Source organism: Rousettus aegyptiacus, unplaced genomic scaffold, assembly GCF_014176215.1.
Source record: "Rousettus aegyptiacus isolate mRouAeg1 unplaced genomic scaffold, mRouAeg1.p scaffold_m13_p_2, whole genome shotgun sequence".
Taxonomy (NCBI): domain Eukaryota; kingdom Metazoa; phylum Chordata; class Mammalia; order Chiroptera; family Pteropodidae; genus Rousettus; species Rousettus aegyptiacus.
Window position 1 is genome coordinate 4341054 of NW_023416295.1, and position 17123 is coordinate 4358176.

At 51.6% G+C, this 17123-nt stretch overlaps 2 protein-coding genes across 5 annotated transcripts in view; both read right to left on the reverse strand.

Moving 5' to 3' along the window:
• DGKD (diacylglycerol kinase delta) overlaps nt 1-4264 on the reverse strand; it is a 91683-nt gene extending 87419 nt beyond the window's left edge. For 2 of the 3 annotated variants that reach the window (XM_036236357.1, XM_036236355.1), the window contains exon 1: nt 4094-4264. In XM_036236357.1, the coding sequence (XP_036092250.1) occupies nt 4094-4252 (159 nt within the window). In that variant the 5' untranslated portion in view covers nt 4253-4264. The remainder of the gene's footprint in view (nt 1-4093) is intronic. The other variant, XM_036236358.1, reaches the window with a different exon arrangement.
• A 6610-nt stretch (nt 4265-10874) lies between these two features.
• Nucleotides 10875-17123, reverse strand: part of ATG16L1 (autophagy related 16 like 1) — a 65001-nt gene continuing 58752 nt past the window's right edge. The window contains exons 29-33 of one of the 2 annotated variants that reach the window (XM_036236369.1): nt 16433-16510; nt 15342-15365; nt 13771-13826; nt 11554-11569; nt 10875-11133 (exon numbers count right to left, since the gene is read on the reverse strand). In XM_036236369.1, the coding sequence (XP_036092262.1) occupies nt 11025-11133; nt 11554-11569; nt 13771-13826; nt 15342-15365; nt 16433-16510 (283 nt within the window). In that variant the 3' untranslated portion in view covers nt 10875-11024. The remainder of the gene's footprint in view (nt 11134-11553; nt 11570-13770; nt 13827-15341; nt 15366-16432; nt 16511-17123) is intronic. The other variant, XM_036236368.1, reaches the window with a different exon arrangement.

A 17123-nucleotide genomic window follows, 5' to 3' on the forward strand; every position in this document is an offset into this window, starting at 1 on the left:
GTGAAACAACTTCATTTGACACTAAAGTTTAGGCTATTAAATACTACTACACACTGGCTTTAAAAACCTTTTACACCACCCCACACGCACAAGGATGGCTGTCATCAAAAAGACATAACTAAGGACGTGGAGGAACGGAAACCCTCACACACTCCTGGTAGGAATGTAAAATGGAGCGACGGCTCTGGAAAAGTCTGGCAGTTTCTCAAGGGTCAAGCCTAGTTCCCATACGTCCCTGCAAACCCACTCCTGGGTGCCCCAGAGAAAAGAAACAAGTCCACATGAAAGTGTGTACATGACTGTTCACAGCAGCCGAAAAAGTGGAAATAACCCAAATGCCCATCAGCTGATGAGTTAAGTGAAATGCAGTGTATCCAAACAATGGAACACGATTCAGCAACAGAAAGGGGAAAAGTGCTGGCGCACGCTACAGCACGGATGAACTTCAGGCACGTTATGCTACGCGAAAGAAGCCAGACACAAGAGGCGTGTAACGTATGATTCTACTTCCATGACATGTCCACAGTTGGCAAATCCACAGGACGGAAAGTAGATTAGCAGCTGCTGAAGGCTGAGAGGGTGGACACGGGGAGTGAAGTGAAGGCTAGTAGTTAAGGGGTTTCTTTCCGAGGTGATGAAAATGTTCTAAAATGGACTGTGGGGTTAGCTGCACACCTGTGTATACACTAAAACACCACTGACCTGGACACTTTAAATGAGTGACCTGTGTGGTATTGAATTATATCTTAATTAAGCTGCTATTTTTTAGAGTCCTTTACAACTTGAACCTTTCATCTAATTTCTACTAGTCATTTCAAAATGGAAAAATGCTTTGTTTAAATCTGAAATCAGGAATACAAGCACTTTTATGCACAAAGCCAAAAATGGTAACTTTTTAAAAACTTTTAAATAAACTCTGTCTTAACCGATACGCTTCATGGAATCACACTGCTCTTTACTCCAATTTCACTGGTGAATTAATTTCCCAGTGCACTGGCTTCATTTTCTTTTTTCCATTCTAGCTATGTGGTCCTATAGAATCATGTACCACGGTTAGGAAATACAAACAAATTTGGGGAAACTGGAACATATAAAAATATTATGCACGAAATGCTAAACTATTAAACAACCATCCCAAATCTGCACACATCAAATTTTCAATATGCTAAAGAGTTGGGGGGAAAGTTTTTTTTAAAACCTCATGAACTAAAATTTGGAGTTTGGTAAGGCTTCTCTTACACGTATTTCATAATCCCGTTTCGCAAAATCTGGTCCATGGACCACCAGCAGCAGCATCTTGACTGCTGATCAGCAATGTAGAATCTCAGGCCCCACCCACCCCAGGCCTACTCAACCAGAATGTGTGTTTTTAACAAGATCCCCAGGGAAGGTGTCCGCACATTCAAATTTGAGACGCACTGCCTTAAGAGACTTCCTTTCCTTTCCCATTAAGACAGCTGTAGTTTGTACTGGACTAATATTTCGAAACTTGACATACCCACGGCTCTGGTCCTAGGTCAGCCTGTCCTCAGTTCCAGGCCCTCTTCTGCTCGCTTCCAAATGGTAGAGGGGCTGATCCCTACAGAGTGGGCTTCCAAGCAGGAGGGGCGATGGGGTGAGTCCCTCAGCAGCCATGCCATCCCGAGACTCCAGCTCCCACCACCTTACCCGCGGTGGTTCCAGCCTCTGCAGGGCTGGCAATTGCTCCTGGAGTCCAATATGTCACCTCCTCCCTTTGTCCCCCATCTCAGGGGTGGCAGTGGCTTCCTGTCTGGTGCCTCATCTCAGGATTGCCTCACTGCCCACCGTTTGCATTCTCAAGTCTTCATCACCTATGCAAGTATGCCTCTACATCAAATTCCCTCTGTTTTAAAAAAAGTAAGTTTAGTTTTCTTTTATGGACCCGGAATGATACCCCATACCATTCTGGATATCACTTTTATGTACTACATATATAAGGAATTTTTTGAGTTGCTCATCTACTTAAATGGGGGGGGGCGGGGGGTGCACACACAGTAAACCTCTCATTTCCCATATTCTGAAAACCTCTAACAACCCAAGAGAAAAATCAGCCTTGAGCTCTCTGTACAGCAGCTGTGACTATATTCAGAAACTCGAGTCACTGGGTGTATTTTTAACACTCTACCCATCACTGCTCCCCAACCAGAACAGCTGGTCTAGCAGCTATTGTTTGTTTTTTGTTTTTTGTTTTTGTTTTTTTTTTGGGGGGGGCTGCCTCCTAAAGAACAGAATTAGGGACAACTCTGAAATCTCTGAGAGATCAAATCTTAATCACACCTATAAATCATGTGATCTACCCCACACTAGGCACACACCAGCTGGAGGACCAATCAATGGGAGAGAGCAATTCCCATCAGCACTGTTTAGGGTTACTTGGAGATCTTCCTAAAAGCACATCTGACCTCCTACTCCTGCTTCAAATAACTCTCTGTGGCTCCCACCTGCCCAAACCCAAAATCCCAGACTAGCTGTTCAAATCTAGCCCACTTACCTTTCCAGCTTCTTCCTAATTCTTAACCCCACGTCACCTTCTGACCATTCCCAGGTGTGCCTAAACCTTTAGAGACGATATTCAGCTCTGTGGAAAGCCCTTCCCCACTCAGCCTGGCAAAATCTTTCCCTCAAGGTCCTGCTTTAAGGAAACCTCCTTATCCCTGCCTCCCAGGGTAGCTGGATCCAGGGTCCTCTGCGCTTCCACAGCACTGAATGTGTCGTACAGTCACGGGCACAGGTAGCCATCTCCTACAGACTGGGAACTCCCAGATGGAGAAGCTGCCTTCCATCTTGGACTCCCGACCACGGTTCAGGTCCAGATCCATTCACTACCTATGACACCCTGGGCAAGTCACTTAACTTCACCCCGATTTCCAACTCCACAGACGGGTACCACAGATAACACGCAACTCAACGGGTTATCTCAAGGACTGGATGAGTTCGCCCATGTAAAGCGCGGTGAAGTTAACCTGAGAACAGCGCCTGTCGTGTAGAAAGTGCCGAAGAACTGCCATCGCAATTCTTACTGCTTGTTACCTTTGGAACGAAAGAGGCGTTTATTACCTATCTGCTGAATAACACAATAAAAATTCACAATAGAGCTGTAACGCGTCAGAATTAGCCCATCACAGGTACCACAGGCTGGCAGAAGATAACCCAAGACATGGCTCCCACCGTAAAAGTAACAGCTTCACCCAACTGGCCACGGAGAAAAGGCGCAGTGCAGCAGAATTAGAAAGTGTGTGCCAGCTGGACCTGCCAGGGCTGCCCACAGACCCAGCCTTCCCTCCGCCACCTGTCCAGCCACCTGCTTGAGGAAGCCGTTGTCTAACAGAGAGCGTTCACCTGTAGCAAAACCCATAAGCAGTTTTCAACAGGAACCGCAATGGGAAAACAAAAGGTGCAACTTTCCTCCTGCAGAAAGGAAATGCGTCTTTCTGCAGCTAGTATTTGGCGTTCAGAGTTCTCAATGGAGAGTCAGGTGCCAAGTGGGTGCGCAGCCAGGGGAAGCCCCCCTCTCCCCGCTTTCCCGAGAAGGAAGAGCCGGTCACACAACACGCATCCCTTCCCTTTCGGGCACGAAAACACACGCGAGCGAAGGGGAGGGAAGGGATCCCACATCTGGGTCCAATTAGATTTCTCGGGGGACCACAGGTGAGTCTGCAGAGTACCCAACGGGAAATGACCTGACCAGTCCTCAGAAATGGGCAGAACCCGGGGCTCGGGGAGCGCACGCCTGGCGGGCGCAGTCAGGAGCCCCCCGTCTCTGACGCGCTCGCCCCCCGCCTCTAGGCCTGTTTCCTCCGGGTCCTCGCAGCCCACCGCGGCGCGCTCCGCGGGCCCGGGCGGCGCCCACCTGCGCCCCCGACCTGAGGTCGCCGTTGCCGCAGCCCCGCCGGGAGGGAGCGCTCGGCCCCGGCGCGGGACCGGACGTCCGGCCCGCTACCCCGCGGCGCGCGCTCCGGCCGGGCGGCTGGACCCTGGGCCGGGCCTGGGCGGCTGCTCCGGCCGGGCCACGGGCCTCACGGGGCTGCCGCGGCGTGAGGGGCGCGCGCCCGGGCCGCCGCCGCGGGCTCACCTTCTGGCGGATCTGGCCCGACGTGGACACCTTGCGGATGAGCTTCTGCGGGGAGCCGGGCTCAGCCTCGGGCTCGCTGTCCGACGACTCCTCGGGCGGCGGCGGCGGAGGTGGCTGCGGAGGAGCCGGCGGAGTGGAGCCCGCCGCCGCCGCCGCCATGCTGCCGGACCAGCGCGCGCACAGCGGCTGGGGGCGGGGCCGCGGGCGGGGCTTCGGGGCGGGGCCGGGCCTGGCGGGGGCGGGGCGGGGCCTAGGCGGGCTGGGGCGGGGCCTAGGCGGGCTGGGGCGGGGCGGCCTCCTGCCCCGCCCCTCCGCGCCCCTCGCCGGCGGCGCCCGGGAGCCACCGCCCCGCCCCCAGTGGTAGTTGGGGCCTGCTCTTAGCATCTGTTTGTCTTACCAGGACACAATTCGTTGGGGGGGGGGGGGGGGTTTGGTTTCTATGTTCACTTTTTTAAATCGTTAACATTCCCCTTCAAGAATATAAGTGACCTTCAGGAGGCCCGGGACCATGTCTTTCTCAGCCTGCATTGGGTGGCCAGCATCGAAAGCGGCGTCTGGAATTCAGTAGTCGCAGGATAAACAATCGAGAAGTGGATGAGTGCAAGCGTGAATCCAGGAGAAAAAGAAGAAACTACTTGGGCCTCTGGGACGCCAGAACAGGGATAGGCGTTTCCATCTGGGAAGGCTTTTTGGAGAAAAAATTGTTTAAGGGGAGACGGAAAATGCCAGCAGGAGTTACCCCTAACGGGGACCGGGAAGCTTGCTTTAGGCGAGGACACCATATTGTGCAAAGACCTGGCAACGAAAAAGAGCAAGTCTCCAGAAAAAAAAAGAAAGAAAGAAAAAAAGAAAAAGTAAAATGTAGCCTAAGGGAAGGAAAATAACAGAGGCGATAAGCCTGGAGGAGGGCGGGCCAGATAAGGCTTTGTGAACCTGATAAGAGGGTTGGTCTTTTCTGCTGAGTCCCAAAGGCCAATCGAAGCCCAGGGTGGGGCTGGGTCACAAAGTCCAGGGCGTGTGATCCAGGTTTTGAAGTAATCAGGGCAGGTAGCCGCTCTCGATTACTGGGAAGGGCTGCGGAGATAGACTAGGGGACTCCAGTGCCAAGTGATCTGTAGATGGAAGTAGAGGCACCTGGGATGAGCTGCAGGACAGGTGGGTGGAGCCCTTCACTGCCCGTAGGGGCAGAGGAGCGCAGTTGGAGTTTCTGGCTGCCTTTTGGAACACCCAGGTGGAGAAGGGCTTGGTGCCACCTAAGAGGGTCAAATCCTTAGGGAGCCTCACAAGTTTTCCCTTACCCTTTCAAAGGACTGCAGCTAGAGACTCAGTGGCCCCTGACCTGCCTTTCAGCACGCTGGGCTCCCACTACACTTGGCAGTGCTTTCCAGAGGCAAAGTGAAAACCCCCCAGGAGCCACAGAATAGCATTTAGCATGGGGACATGGCCAGGGGAATGGTCTCACAGCCCTGACAGAGCATCTCAGAGCCTAGTGCAGGAACACTATGGGACAAGCCAACGGCCCCTGGTGCACCAGCCTGCATCGTGCCCAGTACATGTGGCAAATTCAATTTCAATTTCAATTAATTAAAATTAAATTTTCAGTTCCTCAATCACACTAGCCACATTTCAAGTGCTCTGTAGCTGCGTGTGGCTCAACAGCTACCACACGGGACAGCACAAATACAGAACATTTCCATTACTGCAGACAGTTCTACAAGGCACAAGGACAGTGACAGCTCCTGGTCAGTGACATACTAACCAAGCGACCAGTGAGTCTAGTCCTCACACGAGCCACACAGAGAAGCTCCATGGTCTCACTCCGGAAATGAAGACTCTGAAACCCAAGGCTGAGAGGCAGGACTTTCACCCTGGACCGTGTGATTGCCAGGTCCTTGATGATGCGGGGCTAGCTCCCCCAGCAAGCTGAGCTCCAGAGCTTGAAGGAGGAAAGAGGAGAGAAGGGACCTGTTGTGAGCTGAACCGTGCCCCAACCCAACATTCATATGTTGGAAGTCCTAACCCCCAGGTTTAGGATTGAGGAGGCCATTTGATGGGCCCTCATCCAATACAGTTGGTGTCCTTATAAGAATTTGGATGCAGACAGGCTCAGAAAGGAGACCAGGTGAAAACACACAACGAAGGCGGCCACCTACATGCCAAGAAAAGAGGTCTCAGAAGAAACGGACTGTGCTGACACCTTGATTTCAGACTTCTAGCCTCCAGAATGATAAGAAAATAAATTTGTGGTTTAAAGCCCCCAGTCTGTGGTGCTTTGTTATGGCAGCTGGAGGAGACTAAGGGCACAAAAGGAAGGGCGCCTCGCTCCTGCAGAAGTTGGTTACTTTTCTATCAATTAATTACAATACAGTGTGATACAAGAAAGCAAAAACCTGGGGAGGCGGTTGGCTAGGAGAGAAAGAGCTAACTCAGGAGAGGCTCTCAAGAGGAAGAGAAACCCTAGCAGGGTTTGGAGATTTCAGTAGAAAGGCGAGGGGATGGAGGTGGTTTTCCAGAAAAACATAAGAAGGCAGGAGAGTGTTAGGCAAGTTGACAGGATGACAATTTTGGATTTGCTGGTGATCAAGGTGGAGCCAGGAAGCCAGGAGGGCGAGCATCTGCAGAAGGACCCAGAACAGCCTCTGTGCTGCCGCCAGGAGCAAGGGATTACCCCAAGGACATCATACTCAAGGCTGCCGGAGAAACAGAAGAGGTACTATGTCCAAAGGAGGAAAGACCAGACACAGAGAGAGCATTAAAAAGTGATTTGCCCATCCAGGCAATGCTGATGGCCAGAACAAGGTGATGGTCATCAAGGTGGACACAGCAAAGGAAGGAAGGAAAGGGACCAGCGGCTCCTACCCAGGGCATCAGGGAGCAGGACAAGTCAGGATGCTTCCTGGATATGGGGATTCCAGGGAGATGAAGCTCACGGAGCACGAGCAGGCCTAGAGGACATGAAGGAGATGAATTTTGTTTTGAACAAAATGAGTTCGAGGCCCCCGAATGTGCTGTTGCCTACACCTGTTAGAAGCTCAGGGGACATCTGGGCTCCAGAACCCAACATTTTAGAGGCAAAATGCCACAGGCAGGAACATGAGTGCAAGTGAGAGGTGGGAGGGAGATACTGTCGCTGGATAGAAGGATATTTGCAACCATGAAAAAGTTCTAGAAATTGCCGCAGCCAAGAGGAGCCTAAGGAGACATGACGACTAAATGTCATGTGGGATCTTGGAACAACAACAAAAAAAAATTAAGTAAAAACTAAGGAAATCTGAGTAAAGAATGGGCTTTAGTTTAACAATATGTCCATATTGATTCATTAAGTGTGGCAAATGTATCATCCTAATGTAAGATGTTAATAATGCGAGATAATGGGGATGTGGAAGAACCGCACTATCTTGGCAACTTTGCTGATAATCTAAAACTATTTGAAAATAAAAAGTGTATTTTTTTAAAAGCGTATTCAGCTTGGTAAGGATTATATTATGTTCTTAAATCAGAGAAACATAACTCTGGGATAGTCCTCTGATGAGTGAAGAAGCCTTTGTGTTCTGCAGCTGCCGCAAAGCACTGTTCCCTTGGAGATCTCCCCGGAGTGGCAGGCCCGCAAGGGCACATTCTCCCGGTGCCTCTTTACGGCGTGAGTCATGCTGTGAATCATCTCTAACAACATGTTGCTCCCTGCGTTTACCCCACCCCGAGGGCATAGGAAGGTGGCAGTAATAACATACTTCACATCCAACCTAATCCTTCTTCTCGACTTGTCAACCCAGAAGTGCACCTCTCGTCAAAAAGGACCGCTTCCCATTAGAACGGAAAAAACGGTGCACCTGAACTAGGCTTATGATTGACATCCGGGAGTGGGAGGTTTCTTCGCTGTGTGTGACATATAGTTTCCCTCGCTCCTAGGCACTATGACAACCCAAACCGCCCCCGTACATTTCCAAATGTGCCCATCTCCCCATCTACCCCACTCTCAAAGATCGGTAAAGCAAACCGTTAGGGATGTGCCATTAGACGGGGCGGAGAGCATCGGAAAAGGTGGAAGAAGCAGGAAATCAGACACTGCAAAAAGTTAACTATTGGACGTGGTTCCATAGTGTAGCGGTTAGCATGTCTGCTTTACATGCAGAAGGTCCCAGTGGAGCTGTGGTCCATGGTCTACTGCCATGTCACCCTGAACAAGCCTAATGTCGATCACAGAAGCTAAGCAGGGTCGGGCCTGGTTAGTATTTGGATGGGAGACCACCTAGGAAGACCAGGTGCTGTAGGCATAAATAATAATAAATACAAAAGTAAAATAATAAATAAAAAGAAGCTAACTATTTACACAGGTGATAAAATTATAGAGAACTATACACACACTCACACAGAAGTACAAGTCAAACTGGGAAAACTGAAGACGAGGATTGTACCAAAGTTGGCATCCTGGTTTGGGTAGCTGCGATAGTTTTACAGAGCAGAGATCTGGTTATAGACTCAGCAAAAGCAGAGTTCAAGTCTTGACTAGCTGTGTGAACTGGCTGGGGTAAGGCACGCAACCTCTCTGACCTGCAGTCTCCTCATCTAACAAACGGAAGGACAGGACCAGCTTACAAGCATGCCCGGAATAATTACATGTAACATGGAAAGTGGCCAGCACAAGGCAGGTGCTCAATAAACAGCAGGGATCCCTACTAATCCGGCCCTTTGTTTGCTGGTTGCACAACTTTATCCCAAGTTCTCAGCCACCACTTCCTCCATGCAGCCCACTCAATCAACTCCTTTCTACCCCGTTTCTTCCTCTGCACCTACCTGGACAACCCTGGGCCACACATCTGACCTGCACACGGACATCCTCCCTCCTGACACGCCAGGGACCGTGCGGCAGACAAGCCCCACGTGTGCGTAGACCCAGCGAGGCAAACTTCCACATCCCCATTGGAGCTGGCCAGCTGCTCACTTCACTTCCTGCTCCCACCCCCACACCCTCCCAGGGTGGCCAGCTGCAGGCCATAAACCAGCCAGCACCTGGAAATCCCAGCGTCTGTTTCGGTATCAAAATAACCGGGAGGGCGAGGGCTGTTCTGACCTCTGGTCTCCAGGGATTGGCCTTCCAGCTCTTCTCCGGCTCTCCCGCCCACACAGTTCCAAAGGTCGAGCCTATTAACACCCACCCTGACTTAGGATATCCTGGGGTCAAGCAATGCAGGAACCAACAGGCTGGTCCTTTCACCAGGCACTGCCAGGCTGACTCCCAGGTCTCCCACTAGCCCAGTATCTCCTGCAGGAGCCGACCACAGAGGCCTCTGGGCTTGGGGGCAGAGGAGAGGGAAAGGGCTCAGATGCCAGAGCAGCTACCCCCTGAACGTCCCTTTTCTGAGTATCCTGAGAGAGGGGCCTGGGCTGGAGTGGTAATGTGCTGCTCCCTCAGCACCGGAGAGAAAACAAAGAAGGAATGTCCGATCTGTAAAACCACAGGCCAAAGGCCCAGTCTTCTGCCTGGATTATCATTATCGTCGTTATTATCATTATCCCTCTATGTCAATGTCAGGATGCCTCGAACTCAGCACATGAGTCCAAACCTCGCTTTGTGTAAACAGGCTGGAGCCTCTGGTCTAAATCCCAGTCCCCAGGATGCCAACCAGCCTGGCAGAACGACCCCCGCTGTGGGAGCCCTCACATGCACAGAGCCCACATGCTGCGCAGCCCTCTGCCACTGCCCTTAGTGCTGGAGACCTGATCCCAAGTGTCTACCCTACACACGACCCCTCCCGTTCACCCTCAACCTCCTGGGAATGGGTTGACCTGCGCAGAACTCTCCAAACTCTTTTGATCCTGCTCTTTAAAGCATGGGCCAGAGCCTACACATCCCCCAAGCTCCTCTCTAGCCACCGAGAGACCCAATTCAGTCTCTCTGCCTTGACAGCAGGCCCGCAGGCTGGTGGGTACCACAGGCTGGAAAGGGGCCGGCATGAAGGGGGCGGGGCACGGCATCACCTTGGCTCCTCCCTGACGCGCTACATTCCCTCCCCTGCCCCATCTAAGCTCAATCTCCATCTATATACTCTGGCCAAGAAGCCCACTGGCCTCACAATGAACCCCTTCCTCTGAAACAATGCATTCCTAGGGCCAGGCTCTGCCATCGTTGCCACGGTGCATTGACCCACCTGACCAAAGCTGAGCGAGTCAGTGTCTCCTGCTCAGGACTGACCCTGGGACCAGAGACTCCCTGACTGGGGACGTCTGGTGCCGGGTGAACGGCCGCCCTAGAGGGCTGGACCCTGAGCTCCTGGGCAGGGACCCCTGGAGCCTCTGTGATCAGTCCACTCCTGGCCTGGCAGCTCGGGTTCTTCCTTTAATTCGGTTCTCTGGGCCCTTCCGAGGCCCTCCAATGCATGCCTCTTTCCTTCCTAAAGTAGCCAAATCTGATTTCATCGCTTGCGTTTGTTAGAAACTTAACCAGAGCTCAAACAGGGGACTCGGCCCGGGATGTTGAATCGGTGATGAAGTGCGTCTGGCCCACATTTGTCCTCTGCCTGGTTGAGCTCGGGAGGCCCCTGAGCTGGGATTGGTCAGATCTTTAGAAGCAGTACCCGCTCCCCTCCCCCCACGTTTCCAAGGAAACGGCTTACGCGGGACCCCTGGAGAAAGCCCAGGATGCACAAGACCCTAAAGCTGCGTAGGGATTTCAACGCGCGCCCACGTTGCCAGTCTGTGGAAGGCTGGCCTCCGCCACCCCGAGACTCAGGGACCCCAAAGGCTGCCACTTCCTGCCGTGATGTCACAGTCCCCCCAACAACTCAGCCTGACTCACGGCCAGACAGAACAAACTTTATTTCTGTGGAGAGACTCATACTTTGGTATTTAGCACAACTAAAGGGCTCACTGGAGCACTGTTCATCCCGCTGCTGACTACCCCGTCTCCGCAGCGCAGCGCCGGGCGACGTCTTCACTCGTCCACAGCCGCCTCCCCGCCTTTCTTCCCTTCCTCGGGGTCTCCTGAGTCTTTCAGATTTTGACGAGCGAAATCCTCAAACACCAAATTTTCATCCTGAAAACTAAAACGAAACCAAGAACATTCTGATCGTGGCACGCTCTTTTCTAGCGTGCAATGGAAATCTCGAGCGAAACAAGATCCTCGATTTTCCTCTGGCAACGAGGGAACCAATCAAGAGCTTCCTTGGGATGGAACACGCGGCCATTCTCCCCATAGCTGCTCATGGAAAATCTCTTCAACAAACAAAAATAAGGAAAAAACCCAGAGAGCGGAGCTGCAGGGCCAGCACATCCGTGTGCGCGCGCGCGCGCCCGCCCGCCCGCGTGTGCGCATGCGCGGCAGCCGCACCTAAGCCGCGGAAGGAAAACTAGGGCTCTGAACGAGCGTCCAGAGCATGGGGTGTGTACGAAAAGACCCCGAAAGGGGTTTGTGCCAGAGGAGGAAGTCACAGAACACAGGGCAGCGTAGGGCAGTGGCTCACCTTTCCTTTGCCATTGCTGTAGCATGGAATGGAGGAGGGAGGGGGGAGAGAGAGAGATTAGCGTAAAGTCTGTATAATGGCTCTACCTGGGAAATTTCTTGTTTCGTGATTGACAGTTGGAGGGATAAAAGGCCTAGACACATGCGTTTCATGATGATTGTGTGTAATTCCTGCTTCTTTGCCTTTTCTGCTCTGAGAGCCTTTCTCCCTGCATTTTTAACCAGCCTTTGCTTTACGAAGTGCCACACCCCTCACCTGCTCAAAGGGAACAAGCCTGCTGGCCTCACCTCCAGGCCCGTTTCCCTGGTGAGCCTCACCCCCTCTGACGTCACGCTTCTCTTTCCAAACACCTCACCCTACGTGGCCCAGTCTAGATCAGAGTCCCCAGGTGATGTCAGGACCCGGGCCCCTGGTCTACCTCCAACCTTCCCTGTCTGTGTGGGCCCATAACCACAGGGGGACCCATGAAAAGGCCGACTCATCAAAACATCCCCCAGGCAAGAAGCGTCCTGGATGGACCCCCACAGTGCTAAGCACAAAATTATGCTAACCGGGACCATGAGCCTAGGGAGAGATTCAAATCCACAACAAGCATTCCGTGTGGACGCTCTCCACAGGGGACAAAAAAGCTTGGTAGCATTTCTATACCACTTACTACACATAAACTGCTTGGCCCCCGGCCTTGCAACATCCGCGTTCTCTGCTTAGAGTTTGCCACCTAGAAGAATTAGGGAGCGGGGACCTAGGCAGGTAGGACGTGAGCACGTATCTGCCAATAAAACTTGGTGACTCACAAATCCCTGGAAATCAGAATGCCAAGGCCACGGGGTGACTTGTCCTTTCCCCCTGAAACCTCACAGTACAAAAGATTGCTGTTGCGTCCGGACGTGTGATACGTTCACTATAAGGGCCAGAATGACTGGGACTTTAAAACGTCACACCCAAAAGAGGAATAACGCCGTTTTCCCCAAGTGCAGTCATGATGTCTGTTCATAGTTCCAGAAAATGATCTGACATAAACTGTGGCATCGCCTCAGGTCGTAGTTTAAAACAATGGAGTGTGTATAAAAAGACCCCAAAAGGGGTTCGTGCCTTTGAAAAAGTCCTTGAAAGAGACTGGAATGCATCTTAATCTCATGTAGTTACAAAATAGCATTTTGATGACACGAGTATAAATGAATTTTAAAAATATGGCTAGACTGTATTTTTTCCCCCAAGGGAAGGTTTTGGCAAAGTACACAGAGCATTTGATTCCAAACTACTTGGAAAAGATACTTGGAGACAAAATATTTTTGAGACAGACCCAAAATGAATCTGGGGGCTCATTCTACTGTTGAAATGCTATTTCATTATCAATGTAGAAAAGCTCTATATAAAGTATAAGAAAAAGAAACCCCGCTTATTTACAACACTTCTACCTAAAATATTCTTTATTACTGTAACTATGAAGAATTCTCATTCAGACAGGTCCGTTTTTCTGTCCTGACAACTAAGTCATTCCACACACAGAAGAGAATGTTTCCTCAGCATTTCCGAGATTGCACCTACATTATTTTTGCTGCTTCGTTTCTCTTTTTTAAAAGATCTCTATTGAGATCTAACTCACAGACCGCATAATTCACCCATTCATATATACAGTCCAATGGTTTTTAGAACATCCGCAGAGTTGCACAACCACTGCTTCTTTTACTATTGACATCAGTACGCGAGCTCACAGATCTAGAATTCAAAGGAGCCAGAGAGTCAGGAACCCAGCTCGACATTTTTTTTTCCAGCATTTTTTGTATTCTCATTGCAACTGACACTGTCAAAAATACTCCCCGTCTTCTAAATGCCTGTTAATATTTCCAAATGAAATACAAAAGGCGCAGGCTTGCTGATTTATTTTTCACCTAAACTTTCTTTAAATCTAATCCAGGTCTGTCCACAGTAGAACCTCTGCTTTGAAATCATTTCTGATGAAGCCTAGCGAGACAGCCCGTGTCCAAGTGCAGGACTGCGATGTCCTCCGTGCGCTGACTGAAGATGGAGAAGCACCTGGCTCATGACTCAAAGATGAGCACCCCTTCTTGGGCTGGCCCAGGCACCTCAAGGATGCCACAGCCACCCCAGGCTCAGTGACAGGGTCAAGAAATCCTAGCAATGAACACACATAATAAATCTGCAGGCAGTACGTGACTAGAGCAAGCCAGGGCACTCACTGCATGACTGACTGACCTGGGTCCTGGGGCTGTGGGTGCATGAGGCGGAATGGCACCTCGGTGGCCACTTCACTAAAAAAAAAAAAAAAAAAAAAAAAAAAAAAAAGGCAGGTTGGTGAGAACAGGCACATGATGATACATCGCACAGGCTTCAGTGAGATTCGAAACAAACCAGAAATCAGGAGGTGGTCGTGTAGGAATTTTAAATGTGTTCCTTGGAATGCGGTCCAGAAACTTCACTCATGCATGGTTGAGGTGGCTAGGATCGTCCCTCCTGCTCGTTAGTGTCGGTGACGTGACACTATGGTAGGGAGCAGGTGAAGGAAGGTCGTTTTGAAAAATATCCTTTGCAAAAATGTCCCCCATTTTGTATACGTTAAACTGACACACAAGGTGGGTGTGTCGGGGAGCAGGCACACTGTGTCCTGCTGAAGAGCAGGACAGGGACAACGCGGGGTCCGCCACATCCCAGGAGTTAAGGGCGTGGGGGTGACCAGGCATCTATACAAAAAGGAGGAAGGGAAGGGTCAGGAAGGAGAGCGGAGGGGAGTTCTGCACGAAGGGAGAATGGAGACGGGGACGTGGCAAAACGAGGCTCGCTCCGGCCACACGCGGGCCCCACCGCCTCCGGCCCCGCCCCCTCCCCGTGACTGCTCTGGTCGCTGCACACGTTGACAGGGCGGCGCTCGTCAGGCCCCAGGGCAGATGCGGTCTAGGAGACGAGGTGCTCCCCGGGCCCGCGTCAGGGAGGGAGTTGATGAGAGCTGGGGTGAAGGAGTGTGCAAGGTCAGGGCCTGCCTCCAACATGCCTTACCTGCGGCCTCTTTGCGCATGATGCAAAAGGTACCTGTCACTACGTATGACAGCCAAAAAGGTGGGGGAAACAACCCAAATGTCCACGGACTGATGAACGGATGAACAAAATGAGGTCTATCCATACAATGGAATGGGACTCTGCCATAGAAAGGAAGGAAGCGGAGCCTCGACGGCATGCTAAGTGAGAGAGGCCGGGCACTACAGGGCAGATCCTGCCTGGCTCCATTTACAGGAAGTGTCCGCAACAGCACATCTACAGAGAGGGAGGAGTGCGTGGTCGCCAAGGACTAGGGAGAGGAGAGAATGGGGGACGAGAGCTTACTAGGTATGACCATTTCTTGTCGGATGGTAGAAGCGTCCAGATGCTGGACAGTGTGGATGGTGACGCCACACCGTACATACACCTGATGCCGCTGAATGGTACACTTTCAAGTAGTTAAAATGGTAAACGTCGTGTTACGTACGTGTTCCTGAACCCACACGTACAACGGCAGCTGTGCGGAGTGTGCCAGCTTCCTGAGTGTGTGTGTGGGGGGGGGAGGGAGTGTATGTGTGTGTCCTTGCCTAGGTGTAGGCCCAGCTGTTGTCTCTGAGAAGTGTCCCCAACCTCACACCTATTCGCCAAGATTTGTGTGATGCATCTCAAGGCAGCGGGCATGGCTTCATAAGAGCTCTGAGCATCACCGCCGGGAAAACCGAGTTCACTGTGACTGTTCTGAACCCCTTTGATATCCTGGGAGTCAAGCAGAGAGGGAAGGTGACGAGGCTTACCTGGAGGTGAGCTCTCCCAGAAAGCTAGAACACAGAAGCAAACAGGGCTGTGGTGACTGCCCACAATGGTAACAAGGCCTTATTTCCCATTACTTAGAGGCCGGACGTGTCCCAGTCACGTCCCTTACCCACAGCTTTTAAGATCTTTGCGTCCCTTAAGAGTCAACTCAACTATTTCTCTCTACTGTGACTTCATCTCTTTCTCTAATGAATGAGTTAAAAAGAGTAATCACTTGGGTCCAAGGCCTGCTGCTTGAAAATAATACCACAGACCAGAATTTCTCTCTTGACCACAAAGGTCATTGTGAAATAGCTGCCCTTTACCTATATTGACAGCTGAAAGAAACTCTACCCTGTTCTAATCCTCTCCAAGAAAATGAAAGGAATACTTTGAGAAAACACAACAAATATAAACTGAGTCAAACAAAATTTGCAAAATCAATCAATCCATGTTCAACTTTGCTGCCCCGACCGAAACCTGGGGAACTCTTTATCTGCTCAGAAGCATGGAAGGTACACCTGGACTTGCTTTTGATGACTAAACTACCCAAGGCTCATCCAGGTTAAGGGCCAGAGTCTTTGGCGATGAAATTAGAAAAGGAAAATGAGAATTCACGTTTTCACGTTTTCCCCTTTTGCTGAGGTTTTAAAAATGGGAGAAATTCATTTCATAAAAAAAAAAAATAAAGAACCATTTTCTCAGCATTCCAAGGAATCCAGCCTCCCCACTGTGGACAGATGCCTCCCAAAGACATAGCGAGAGGTCACCTGACAGCTGCCGTGCCTTTCTGAAATCCAGTGTAGCACAAACCGATCTCCCTTTGGGACGCGTCGACTTCCACCACGTGAGCGTACGCACACCCATTCTCGTCAGGTGCACGCAGCTGGTCATCCGCTTGTCTACCTTTCCCCACGTAATGTTCTAGCCGACGGGACTGTGAAACTAGACAAAGAGACTCTCTCCTGAACTCTGCCTGGTTAACGGCAGGATGTGTGGATCTTCCCATGCTGTTTCCCAGTCACCTGGGAAGAAAACGGTTCGGCCAAAGGCCAAGACAGGGTGGACAGCGTGGTGGGACTTGGACACTCACCCCGACACCGTGAGCTTCACCTTGATCTGGTAAGACACCAGGATGCCCAGGACCGTCCGGTCTATGCCCTCCTTGATGCTGCTCAAACAGAAAGGAGAAGCAGAGGATGCAGGGAGTGGCGGAAAACACGGGCTGGCTGGACAGCCCCTCGTCTCCGGGCAGGCACGCCGCCATGGGGTGCCCCCCCGAGGAACTGGTAAACTTGACCAAGCCGGCGGAGTTCTAGAACTTTCCATACTCAGGGCAGGGGGATTCTCTTCCTGCATTGTAGCTTGGCATTTCCCCTCCGGGTGTGCTTCCTGCTGCTCCCTGCTCTGCCTCCGTTGATGCTCATGCACCTGTTCATCTGCCAGAAACCTCGTCCTCCTCGGCGCCTCCCTCTGCCCCGCCTGCCATCCCTGGCTGGCCACAGAGTCTGCCACAGGCCTTTCCTGCCCAGATTATCTCAGTAACTCGCCTCCCACGCATCAGGCTCCACCCCCGAGCTCTCTGCCACTCTGCGGCCAGTCAGGCCTTCCGAGGTCAAGCCCTAGCATGACCGGGCAGGCAACCTGTGACCTGGCCTTCGTCTGCCTTTGTCACCTCATACCCTGCTGCGCCCCCGTTCCCCCATGTGCCAGCCTTGCCGGATACAAGCCCGTTCCAGAATGCCCTCCTCCACCTCCTCCTCCTCCTTTGCACCCCCAAGACC